The following is a 14,226-nucleotide window of genomic DNA, read 5'->3' as shown; positions in this document are numbered from 1 at the left end:
CTTAAATAGAGCCCAAGATCCATTTACATGAGGGGCATGATTTTTGATCATACCCCTTAGTCTAAAAATGGAGTTAATTAAGTTAGAATAATTGTATACATAACATTGCCTCCCTCTCAAAAGAATGCTTTGTCCTCAAAGCATGCATAACAATGGGTCTTGTTGATGAAATGCTTTTGTCTCCCAAGAAACTTCTTCTTTTGGTAAGTTCTTCCACTCGATCAGGTATTCTTTAATTGCTCAAGATCGCAACTTCCTTTCCCTGGTGGTAACAATTCATTTTGGTTCTAAGATGAACTTGCCTTCATCATCTAATATCGTAAGCATTGTCTGTGCTGATTGGTGTTTACCCCCTGCCCTTTTAAGACAAGATACATGGAAAACGTTGTGAACTTGACTATTACCCGGAAGGCTTAAGTTGTATGTTACTTGGCTAATTCTTTTGTTAATATAATATGGTCCATAAAACTTTGGTGCCAATTTGTTTTTTCCTTTTTGCTTTAGGGATAATTGCTTGTAAGGTTGAAGTTTAACAAATACCCATTCTCAACCTTCAAATTCTCTCTCTGTTCTATGTCGGTCGGCTTGCTGCTTCATGTGATTTCTTACAATACTTAGATTTTATTTTAATGTTTGAAAGACTTTTTGGGTTTCTTCTAACTGCTCCTTAACTGTTGTAACTTTTGTCTTGGAAATGGCCAAGTCCTTCCATTTAGGAGGTTCATATGTGTACACAGCTTGAAATGGGGTCATCTTTGTGGAAGTGTGATAAGTTGAATTTTACCACCATTTAGCAGGCGAGATGTAACCGCTGAGCCCACTTATTTTGTTTGCTTGTTGCATAACAACGAAGGTAAACTTATAAACATGTATTGATAGTTTCCTTTTGACCGTCTGTTTGAGGATGATATGCATAACTCATGTTGAGGTATGTCCCAATATGTTTGAAAATATACTTTCAAAAATTCTCTTTAAACTTGGGATCTCTATCACTAACAATGACTTTGGAAAATCCATGTAATTTGTAGACATTCTTGCAAAATATCTCAGCGATCCCTTTTGTTGAATTTGATTTCTTCATTCCTATGAAGTGTACATACTTTGTGAGTTTGCCTACTACTACATGAATTTTATCTTTCTCGTGTGACATGGGTAATCCTTCAATAAAACCCATTGATATTTCTTCCCATTTTTGGTTTGGGATATTTAAGGGGTGGAGCAGACATTGGGTCATAATGTTCTCACCTTTATTACGCAAGCATTGATCACATTTTGCTACATATTTTTTAATATCATTATTCATACCCTTCCAGAAGAATGATTGATGCGCATTATAGTAGGTTTTAAAGAAACCTACATGTCCGGTTGACAATGAATCATGGGTCTCTTTGAGAACCTTGACTTTAAATTTGGAATTTGGACTTAGGTAAATCCTTCCCTTGTACCACAAAATATCATTTTTCCATTCAAATTTTGAATTATGAGGAGGGTTATTGACTATAGCACTTGTTTCTGGATCTTTTGCATACTCACTTTAGATTCCATTAAGCCAATTTGGATTATAGCTAAGACTACAAACAAGGATGTTCCTTCATCTTTTCTAGAGAGAGCATATGCCACCACATTGTCCTTTCCCTTTTTATTGAATATCTCCATGTCAATGCAACAATTTTTTCAATCCATTTTTGTTGTTCTTCAGAGAGTGTTTTCTGTTGGAGGAGGTACTAGAGACTGTTATGGTATGTTCATATGGAAAACTTACTTCCCAAAAGATATTGTCTCCACTTGGCTAGTTCGTGCATAATCGCAAGCATTTATTTGTTGTTTGTAGACTTAAGACATTCCCTCTTATTGAGCTTGTTGTTTTCGAAAGCTATTGAATGATAATCTTGCATCAATACTGCTCCTATACCAAAAGCTAAAGCATCACATTCCATTATAGATGGTTTTGAAAAATCAGGAGTTATTAATACATGTGCTTTAGACATAAAAAAATTAAGTCTTCGAAACACTTTTCTACTTCCTCATCCCAACAAAATGAATTTTCTTTAGAAGGTTTGTGAGAGAAGTAGTTACATGGGCATATTATTTAATAAACCTTCGATAGTATCCAGTTAACCCTAAGAAACCCCTTAACTTGGATATGTTAATTGGTTTGGGCCACTCTCTTATAGCCTTAATTTTACTAGGATCTACTTTTACTCTTTCCTTGGATATTATATGTCTGAGATACTCTACTTCCTCTTTCCCGAAAGTGCACTTGGATTTCTTGGCATAAAATTGATGCTCTTATAATACAGTGAGAACTTGCTCTAAATGTTGTAGATGCTCCTTCCATGTTTCACTATAAATTAGAATATCATCAAAGAACACTAACACAAACTTCCTTAGATATGGATGGAATGTCTCATTCATGGTGGCTTGGAATGTTGTTGGAGCATTAGTTAGACCAAAAGGCATTACCTTAAACTCATAGTGACCTTCATGTGTACGGAACGCAATTTTTGCTATGTCTTCCAACCTTATCCTTATTTGGTAGTACCTTGATCTCAAATCTAATTTTGAGAAGTATGTAACTCTATCTAGTTCATCCAGCATTTCATCGATAAACGAAATTGGAAACTTGTTCTTAATCGTTATCTTGTTTAGCCCTCGGTAATCTACGCATAACGTAAACGATCCATCTTTTTTTCGAATTAATACAACTAGAGCAGCATATGGACTTCTACTTTTGTGATAATGCCACATTTTAAAAGATTTTGGACTAACCTCTCAATTTCGGTTTTTTGATGATGTGGATATCGATACGGTTTGATGTTGATGGGATTTGATCCTGATTTGACTTTGATTGTATGTTTGATTTCTCTTTTAGGAAGCAATTTCATTGGAAGGTCTTGGAACACCTTCTCGTGTTTTTGAATTAGTTCTTGAATTACAGGTGACTCTTCGCTAATCATTTTCATCATTTTCATTTCTAATTGATTCTCAGGTGGTTGGAACCCATATCACTTGTATTTCTACCCTTTCCATTTAAATTTTATAAATTTCTTTTGATGATTGGCAGAGTAAGTGCCTAGGATTTGTAGCCATTAGGTCCCTAGGACCACATCAACTCCTCCTAATGCTACAATGTAGAACAGAGATTCTAGATTATAGTCTTGACTCTGTAATTTGACTTTATGGCATTTCCCTTCTTTTTCAATGTTCTTACCATCAGCGACCATAACCTTCATGCTGGGCATAGGAAATGTGAAAATGTTGATCCTTTTCGCCATAGTTGAGTCCAAAATTTTGTGGGTGTTATCAGTATCAATTAGAACCATTACATTGCTTTTTTTATGTGACCTTTTAACTTTAATGTTTGGCCCTGTGATATACATGTCAGGCTGATAATGACATTTGCATAATGTTGTCACTATCTGGTTCTAGAGAAAATTGTGGAGAATCCTCGATTTCTTCTACATCTGATTCTTCATTGTCTGAATCATTAGTGGTTTCACACTTATACAGGTTCTTGGTTTCTTTTCCCTTAGCACATCTATGTTTAAGGTCCCATTTTTCGCCACAACGTTTACACTTACCTTCTTTCATTCTTTGAATTTCCAAATTAGTTTTTTCTCCTTCACGGAGATGTGGTGGAACATATCTTATGTTATCCATGTTCGCAGTTTGGGGAAATCTTCGACTCGAATATACTCTTTCGTGCTTCTTTTCAGCGGTTTTTTCCTTTTGTCTTGCTACTTCTATAGAAGTGATGTCATGAAGCTCAAGCTCAGCCTGGATATGGGGTTTAAGTCCCATGATGTATGACTAAATGAGACGAGTTTCTAATAGTCTAGGTACTCGTGTAGCTAAAGTTTCCCATTCTCGGGTGTATTCGTCCACATCTTTTTGTTGCACTCTAGTGAGTGTTGAAAAGAACTCATCTTACTTGACACCTTCAAACCTCTTAAAGAATGCATTTTTGAATTTCTTCCAACTAATAGCAAGTGTCGTCTTCTTCCACAACATATACTAATTATATGCTTCTCCTTCCATTTGCATGGACACATGCCTGATCTTTTCGTCATCATTGTCAATAACGTAAATCTTGAAATATTCTTCTGCTTTATTGAACCATGCAACACTGCACTTCTCGCTACCATCAAATTTGGAGAGCTAAAGTTTTCTTCTTCGTTGATATGTAGCAACTACTAGAGTGAAGAAGGGGTATTGATTTGCGAGTTTCATATTTGAGTATTGATTCCATAGTGGCATATTTTGAAAATTCGTGTTACTATTTTGTTGATGGGGTATGGACGATGCTTTTAGAGACTTATGTTTAGCATGTGAGTCTGACGAGTTTGATGTATTCGGAGAATTGAGATGTTGAGTAGCTTCAATATTTTGGGGTATTTGATCGGGTGTAATCTTCAACTTGTCACAAATATAGGTCAACATCACCATTACTTGATTAGGATTTAGATCCACCTTATTGAAAGGATTGCATGATCCTTTTTAAATTCGTTAGGGTCCTACTCAAGCTGACACTCTATTGTCTTTGTTGTATCCTGGAGCTCCTCGATTTTTTCGCCATGTCCATCCACTTTAGTCTCAAGATCTATCGATATTTTATTAAAATCATTGATCGACATTGATGAAAACATTGAGCGGGTATGAGGTGGAATACACTTATCCAACATAACATTTTTTTCTTAATTTGACCTTATTTATTTATTTATTTTTTTAGATATAATATATATATATTATTTTTTTAAATAATATATATCTACATATATTAATTTATATGACTTAAAATTATACAATATAGTGTGTAACTATAAAGTTATAATTTATTTAAGTCTACCCTACAAAACGAATTTAATCACACCATGGAAAATTTAAATGTTAATATATATAATATAGCATATCATCGATAGTTATATACTTATCGAGATAAAAGGCAACAACTCGGTTTGAAATTGAAGCTCCACGACTAATAACCTTTCAACGTTGGTTTTTGACCTGCTCTTTGAATTGAAGGCAATTGTGAATGGGAACTGGTTGAGTGGTGTTAGGTTGACAAGATACAACAGAATGGTCGGAACAGACGCGGGTTGGGGCACGGTGTAGGGTTGTGAGCAGATGAAAGTCGTGTTGGCGGAGTGGTGGCAGTAGACCGCGTAGGAGCGACAAGCAGCAGACAGGGAAGACGATGGTGTTTCAAACATGAAGGAAAGATGAAAGATGACAGGTAGGATGGTCGAAGGGACTGAGACAAACGGTGGTAATGTAAAATGCGATGGAAATGTAAGCGGCGACACAAGTGGGGGTTACAGTTTGATGGCTATGAACAAACAAGGCGACTAAAGATTCAATGGCGTCGGTGTCTGGCAGCGTTTGCAGAGAACAGTGGTGGATGGAAGGATTATGAACCAAACACAAAAGTTTGTGTTTACAAGCATCAACCACTCTGATAACAGATGGAGTAGACAGATTCAACAATATATATATATATATATATATATATATATATATATATATGAAGGATGATTACAATGAATGAGGGCTCAGGCTTAAATATAGCCCAAGAGCCATTTACATGAGGGGCATGATCATGCCCCTCAATCTAAAAAACAAAGTTAATTAAGTTAGAATAATTGTATACATAACATTGATGGCATTGTGCTAAATTTTGGTGATGTTTTACCTAATACTATGAATTTCCTTTAGTCTCAAGGAATTTGACCTTACAATTCTAGTAGATGTAGTGAAGCTAGATCAAGACATTTGCACTATATTTAATAATTATTTCAAAGGTGAAAGCCTTCATGTTGTAATATTGTTTTTTACACAATCTACACCTATGTCATTTGAAATTCTCAATCTAGAAAAAAAATTGGTTCACTTTTCTTTATCCAAAGGCCAACCTATTAATTCCAATCAAAGAAAATGGTTTTTGGGGGAAGCGAACTTGAGTTTATCTATAGAGATAAGAAGTTTTTTAAGCTTAAAATTAAGTTCCTAGAGTCAATCCATAACCAAATGAAGATCCACAATGCACCCTTGGTTCAATTTTTGGGAAATGGAATTAACATTAAAGTGACTCAAAATTCTAGGTGGGTCAATCACAATATCATCTATATTATGTTGGCATGTGGTATTCCAATATGTGTGGCTTAGTGCTAAAGTGGTGAGAAATGTTCTCATAATCAATTGTTAGATGTGAAGTTCAATATGTTTATCTTTCTTAGAAATCTAAGGGTAAATTCAAGAACTAAGCCTTTATAACACCATCCACTTTAACAATTTTATTCATGGGCGCTGATATTAAGAGACATTTACAATTTTATTCATGGGAGTCGATATTAGGAGACATTCACAATTGCATTGTGTTTATAGTTAAAATTTAGTGAAGTTGTCAAACAACATTTAAATTGGGCTTTATTGGTTCATTGCAAGTTCATGAATTTGTTCTTTTCACTTGTTTGTTGGAAGAAAGGATTAATCCAGTTGAGCTAAAATAGGATCTAAAAGAAAGTAAACACTCTTTTCTAGCACATTGAAATACAAAGTAGACATCTAGGTTGTAGGGGATTGTGTGTGGATAGGTGCAAATATGGCAAATGAGAATCATTAAATGGGTTTCACACGCAAGTTGAAACCTTGCTATAGCATGATCATTGCCCTCTCTACTCTATATTAAACAAATCAACAAGTGCACTCATAAAAAGTATTTTCTTACAAGATGAGCCTACAGAGTGAAGGCATTGAACTTGAAGTAATTGTGGAGGAAATAGTGGTAAAAATAACATTGTTGTTATCTTCAGCAATATCTTAGTTGCAATGAGGACTAAACTTTTAATTGTTGTTTTATTGGATGCATAAGTGGAAAGTAATAAGCCTTTGTCATTGTGTTCCTCTCTCACTTCCTTTAGCCAATGTTCTAGACTAATGGAAGGCCCCACTATTTCACTAGAAGTTTTTTATTAAAATGGAGTTGAACCCCTATATAGCTTCCATTCCAATATAAATTACATAACTTATAATAATTCTTTTGCTAACCATTGAACCCTTAGCACCACTTTATATCACAATATTTCCTCAAAAGAAGCATTGATACTATTGCTTGACATGATTATGCAATGGAAATGGAAAAATTAAAAATAAGAGAGGAGACAATAATGTCTACTAAGAAAATGCACTGCGAAGGAAAAAAACTCAAACATAATATTGTGAAGAGAGTTCCTTATTGAGAAGGCAAGGACAAAACATGATCTAATTAATAATGCAGTTGTTGGTTGTCTTATTGGGGGAAACTTACCTATGAAAGTCTCAACCTTTTATAGGTTATCAAATTTCTATATTCAAAGTTATCTTCAGTCATTTGGGTGTGGGGACATTACATATCCATTTTAGATCACATCTTCGCATTGAGAAGCTTTTTAGTCTTCAAAATCTTACAAAAAACCAATCTAGATCAATGTGCCCTCTTTCTACTTCTCCGGAACATGGCTTTGACTTTGGCTGATGGGTCTAGCTATTGGATCGAATTCTAACTGTACATGTCACTTTGATTTTTGGCTTGCTGGTTCATGCAATGAAAAAATTTGGTCATTGATTCTTAGTTTTGAGCAATCTCCATATTTGAACTCTACAATTAATAGCCATTCCCATCCTCTTTCAAACTTGGATATGGCCAATCTTGGTAATCAATGAAACCAAGTAAAATGTTGATCTTGTTGTTTAGCATGACCCAAACAAGCTATGCCATCAAGTAAAAATTCGATAAAAGGTCACGTGACTACTTTCGTGACTAGTTTCTTTGCTACAACCAATTACATCTTAGCATGGAAAAAATTCTCTAGGACCATGTCAATTGAATGACAGTGTTGCATACCCCTACATGGTGCTTGTAGGTGACTTTATAACTAGTAATCTAGTTTATATATTGGTGAGTCATTCTTCAACTAGCTCGCAATAAAAGAAATGTCAACCCATCTCTGAAATCCTTCTCTGCTCTCTCATACTTCCATTAAACAACTACTTGCTTCATTGGTGAGGCTGACCTCCTTTGCTACTACAACTCATTGGATAGCTTCTACCCCTTGGGATGGAGATGCAAGGAATTCTTTATCATCTTTACTGCACTCTTCACACTCTCCTCTTGGTTGTGTGGTTTCTAAGGTGAAGCTTTAATGAAGTCATTAACACTTTGCTTCCCAATGACCACTCAACTTGTAGTGGTGGAAAATATTATTGCCTTCTCTAGTAGAATTCTATTCATGCTTTTTGTAACTCTATTTTGATGAAATACAAACGTCATTTGCATTAATGAATTAGATGAATCCTGAGCATTGATCTCAAGTGAGATGAGATCTAATCTCAACCGATTATCACTTTGGAAATTAGAATTATGGATTCAGTCAACAACTCAAGCTTATAAAAGCTAGGCTAGGTAAAGGAGGAAGACACACAAAAGACATTAATAACTTGAGACACAAAGGACTATGACTTAAGGAGATCTTAGCAAGGGTGAAGGACTTTCATCTAGAGAGCAGCTCAAGGGAGGAGAGTGCAAGCAGATTGCAACAAAACAAGAGGAGGATAACCCAACAGCTGGACAACAAGTTTTTTTTACGGACAGTTTGCCCAGTTTTGCTATAGCTTGTAATTTTCTCAGCGGACACATTATTTCTCAGGTTAGGAAAGCGCTTCTAAGCTTTGATCTTATTTAATAAGAAGCTGATCTAAAGGGTAGAAATTTGTGTGCATGTGTAACATTGATGTCTACTTGCTTCTGCTGATTTGTATTTTATTAACTGTTAAAGTCACAAATGTGCAATTTATTTAATAATCTGCCGTTTAATTTAGTTTACCGAAAGGAATTTACTATGAAATATTTTGTATGTTTGTTGGGCTTAACAAAATTCAACAGATGTTCTCTTCATAATGTGGAGTAGAGTCATCAAATGGCAGGTGAAAATAATTATCATCCCAAAAATGACAAATGTCCATATACCAGTCAGCACAACCATCATCTAAATCCAATAAAATATGGTCATAGAGTAAACCTGGCCGGGTTTTTTCATCAACATTAGCATTGGCATTTTTTAGGTCCATTAGGTTTTGAGTTTCATTGCTATAACATAGAGGATATTGATCGAAAGCACAAATATAATTCATCAAACTATGAACATCCAGAGGATTGATTGATCGAAAGCACAAGATATAATATACCAAATCAAATCAAACCTATGAAAATCCTCTATCCAGCGGTGTTGATCTGATGGCAATCTGAGAAACCTGTCACAAGATATCAGCTCCACGGTCTATACAGTTGTCATGAAAAAACCCAGAAATATCTGATTTCATATCAGTGATATCTTGACCTCCCTAACTCCAATTGAGATGATTCTTTTCTTTTGAAATCAGAAGTTTTTCTGAGAGGAACTCAGATATCAATTGTTTTTGCCAAATTTTACACCAAAGCTACAGAAATTGATCGAAGTGTCGCAGCCCTCTTTTCTTTTGTTCCTCTAAAAACCTGTAAAATAGAAAAAAAAAATCTGCCTCGTTTGTGGCCCAAGAAAGTGCTCTGATACAAACTGCCAAGCACCTAAACATCTATTATTATTCCCCTTAGGTACCTCCACTAGGTACCCCATATTATCCTCCTAGGTACACTACAAAACAAATAAAAAAGGGAAGGGCACAGTTTGAATTTATGTCATTCTAACACATATACAGGTAACGCAGACATGTTATCAATGAAAGCATTAAAGATGCAGAAAGGCAAGACGAAAATCAAAGAAGTGGAGGGGCATGCATATCTCTCTCTAAATGTTCCTTAAAAACAGATTCGAATGGAGAGCTGTGGTGGATGTAGCTGGATTATTTTCAGTTTCTTCAGATTCTATTATATGTTTTTATAGTGAGTGTCTTTAGAGCTGGCTGGAAGATGCTGTTAATGATGGATAATATATAGGATTAGGGAGATCTGTAAGTTATAGAACTATTTTTGTCGTTTGAGAGTGTTGAACAAACACAAGCTATGTATATTTGATTTCTACTTTAAAGATCAACATTTTTTTTTATTCTTTGAAAGAATACATTGTTATTTCTCCTTAATAGGGAAAAAATAATTTACCAATGACACAAAAAGTAAAAGCGTACACATTAGAAATATATAAAAGAATGAACCCTCTGTAACTGAAAGAAGCCATAGCTAGCTGTAGGTTGTTAAAGGATTCAGTACTTACCAATGACACAGAAAACGTAAAAGCAGAAACTTTACGAAATATATAAAAGAAGAAACCCTCTTTAACTGAAAGAAGCTATAGCTAGCTGCAGGTTGTTAAAGGACTCAGTACTTCCAATTTCGGTGTCACCAAAAATTATTTTACGGCTCTATTTCCATCTCCATTTGTCCATACTGGTCCTCACTAGATACTAACGTTGCAGGTGTATTCTTATAGTAAATATTAAATAGCATTGGTAGAAAAGTTTATCTAAATGCTTAGTGGGATGTTACCACCTAATGCATGGTTGTATTTAATAGTGTGGCAATGCTAGAATAAACCCCATGAAAACACTTGCTTTGGTTAACACACGTCTAAGTTTAGTGTTAAGCCATTTGTCAAGGTTAACGCTGATGCAATGCACATATTTACAATCCCATACTGTGGTCCATGCCTACTTGTATTGGGCAGTTGAGGTGGGACAACACATGAAATCTCTCTGGTTTAGTGATCTGGGTTGTTGCATCTCAGCATCATGTCTGGCATGCCTATCATCAAAGGAGACAATTTGTGCTTGATCTGCCTATGACGTCCACTTCATAGATATGGTATGGATGAGTTATCGTGCGTTATGAGTCCAACTGTTATGGACTCAAAGACGGCACTGCCATGCCTATTACTATCGCTGTAAAAGCCAAGCCCAAAACAGCTAAGTCGATCTACAGCAAACTGATATCTCTGTAACAACATGCTGATCTCTAGTACATAAAAATTTGTTCTTGAAATAACAACATTATGATAACAACAACAGATTTACCTATAACAGCTGTAGATTGAGCTATAACAACAATAGTTTTTACTATGCAAAACACAAATTTAGAGCACTGGTCTGGTTTTACGTTAACTTAAAATTATCATAACAAGCATTGCAAAAGCAATTATAGAAACTGGGAAGCGTGGTAGTGAACAAGATTACAGAAATCTTCAAAAAACATTATTGATAAAATAAACTCTTTAACTGTAGATAAGACAGTAACACTTTCCTAAGAACCTATCGTCACAGGCTCAGGCCCAAGCAGACCCCATACAAGCATTCACCCAAGATATCCCTACTCTAAAGCCTGAGCTTTTTTATAATGAAAACTCTCACTTTTGCTTCACTATCTTTCTCAGCTTGACCAATTGAAAATATCTTAAAAAAAGCCTTGGCAGCAAAGATGGCATGATTAGTGTTGGACAGGTGAAATTTTGAATTTATTAAAATGTTGAATTTCATCATTAAATTTCATACCATTTCAGAAAAACGGTCCTAAAGATCAACCAAGTGATGAGGGGCAAAAGGTAGCAAATTTGAACGCGTTATAAGAATGGTTGCTAACTCCTTACCGAGTTTTTCAAATCCGAGGCTGCTGATTCTGATCCATTTGGCTTCTAGAATGCTTCTTGCCAACATCCCAAGGGACAAAGCAATTATGCAACAGATCCTCTTAGATGTGCACACCTTACTGTAGATGTTGCACTGAAAACTCAAAATCATATAAAGAAAACAACAAGAAAGCATTTACAGATAGTTTAAACCCTATAAAACAAACATATAAATAGTTCCCATCCCTCCTCTGTCTAGGGAGTCACCTGGTCTGCCTCTTTCCCTAGAGGTAAGGTTCCATCCAAAACAAGTGGCTATTTGGAAGGCACGTGTAACAAAATGTTGACAGACTTCCTATGAATGTAGGACGAAGGATAAGTGAGCAGCCAACCACATTGGGACGACGGAATGTGCCAATGACTTTTTGCCTAGCCAATCATGCATCAGAGGTTGTGTTTTAGAGTAGTGGCTAGGGTTCTGCTTTACAAGAGGCGTGATTGAAATGGATCGCATTCCATTATCACTAGGAATGGTCTTTGATACCACTAGCAGTAATAAAAGTCATTACCAAACACTTTTTTCCCAAGCAAAGAAACAGAGACCATTAACAAAGCACAGAGAGAAAGTGTGCATACTAGTGTCCAATTTTTAGCTTGGATTTGAAATGTGTTAATTCCAGATTAGTCTCATAGATATAGCTGATCTGGAAACAATCAAATCATGGTACTGTAGAAACACATACAAATTTAAGGTCCCTACATTTGGGATTTGAATATTTCCTTTTACAAGTTAACCATGACTCAAACAGTCAGAATTTCACATCAATCCCATCACATTTTAAAGGGAGAGAGCAATGCATGATCGTTGCAAAACTACTAGCAAAAAACAAATTATCTGGTGATGAGAGTTTTTTCATCTTTCAAAAACCTGTTTACCTGATGCATTCTCTGTGATTGTATTACAACTGAGTACCCTTTAATTACAATCACAGCTGAGCATACTTCAATAGTGCATGTTGATTGTGATTGTGGTGTGACAAAAAACTGGCCAAAACAAGATCCCAGACCGGAACTGATTGTGTCGTGATTATCTTCTATATATACTAGTTCCCACTCATTACTCATGTGGGCCTCACGGCACTGGATCATAACAGACTGATGATCCCTTGGTGAATGTTCTCAAACCTCTTTCAATCAATAAGAGCAACGCAATACAATCTAACCCTGATCAAAACAGAAACCCGAATATCTAGTCTTTTAGAGGAGGGCAGGCTTCCCATTGTAGATTTCAAGTAACTTTTCGGCATGAGGACTGCACTGGACATATTTTTCGAGGAACTTCCGCTCACTTAAACAAAGCGCGGGAAGGAGACTAGGAGGGAACTTGGAAGGTTGCATTGGACTGAGAACACTCAACACCTTGTGGCGGGGCTTCATCCTACGCTCCAAGCTGTAACCAAACACTAACAGAGGATATGAAAAAATAAACTTTGCCGGAAACCCTGCAGTATGCATCAAAAAGTCCATGTTCTTCTGCACCTTATCCATGGAAGCTTTTAATATAAGTGGGTACCTCCTAACAAGCTCCTTGATGTCATCTTCAAGGAGGCCAAAACTTGTCAACTGCTTCAATTTTTTTTCCCAAAATTCAGGCCCGTTTCGTTTAGGTAGAATATAAGGTGCCAATCTGAAATTACTTGAGACATTAGCCTCTGATCCAAACAGGTTTTGAAGATACTGGATATTGGGACGCAGAGTTTTCTCGAGACTCGCGTTAAGAAATCTGGATCCATTAGATATGGCATTTCCCAAGTCTTGTGCAGAAAGGCCCAATGTTTTCATTAACTCAATCTTGGGTTTCAACTGCCGATCAGCATTGAGAAAAAGAATAGTTGGGTTTCTGGTAATAGTCTTCGTTACCTGGTGCTCTGTGAATCCGGAATCTCTCAGTAACTGTACCGCTTGTTGGGCTGTATGAGCTGACCTCACCGCAACCAAGGATGGCCTTGCTTTAAGGATAGTTGAGAGCTCAGACTGACACAAACCACATTCGTTGAGTAAGAATTCTGAAACGGGGCATGTGTTATCGGCTTCAGGGTAGCTTGTGGTCTTGTCTTTATCAGCGATAGTTGTAGAAAGTCGTGATAATTTTAACAAAATAATCAGGAGAAATGGTGAAGATGGTGCTGCAACAGCTGCCGCCAGGGAGTGACGCTGAGATCCCAAAGATGAAGCCAAGTACTGGGCGAACATGGCCATTGCTGAAAATATGAAGTTAGGGATTTCTCCAATGTGATCCCATAACAAATCGCTTCAAAGAGGATTGGTGTGATTCGTATAGAGACATGTTTGTTTATTATATGAAAGGGAAGGGGATTAGGGCACGAAAGATATAAGTTACATATGAAAGCTAGGGTATTAGGAAAGAAAAAGGAATTTAAGCTTCAAGCATTCGTCTCTTTCTACAATTTTTTATCATTTTAATGTTAAAGGTGAGGATATGAATTTCAACTCTTAAGCGTCATTAATTTTTATAATTTTAATACTGGTTTTAATCATTTTAATATTAACATTAATAAAAAATGTTAATAATTTTTTTAAAATAAAATATCATACTATATTGTATTTTGTAAACAAGATT

General features: G+C 35.9%; 1 protein-coding gene across 1 annotated transcript; it reads right to left on the bottom strand.

Annotated features, from left to right (window-relative positions):
* Positions 1-10,747: 10,747 nt before the first annotated feature.
* Positions 10,748-13,944, bottom strand: LOC149240294 (uncharacterized). The gene has a single exon (XM_089373675.1). The coding sequence runs from the start codon at positions 13,842-13,844 to the stop codon at positions 12,843-12,845; it is 1,002 nt and encodes a 333-aa protein (XP_089229801.1). The 5' UTR covers positions 13,845-13,944; the 3' UTR covers positions 10,748-12,842.
* Positions 13,945-14,226: the final 282 nt, after the last annotated feature.

The sequence above is a fragment of the Pinus tabuliformis genome, chromosome 8, assembly GCF_031772625.1.
Source record: "Pinus tabuliformis cultivar Carrire ecotype Pingquan chromosome 8, CPIR1, whole genome shotgun sequence".
NCBI lineage: Eukaryota > Viridiplantae > Streptophyta > Pinopsida > Pinales > Pinaceae > Pinus > Pinus tabuliformis.
This window is presented reverse-complemented; position numbering and strand designations above follow the sequence as displayed.

Excerpts from the sequence above, each read along its gene's own strand:
- LOC149240294 (XM_089373675.1), bottom strand. The coding sequence starts at position 13,844 with ATGGCCATGTTCGCCCAGTACTTGGCTTCATCTTTGGGATCTCAGCGT.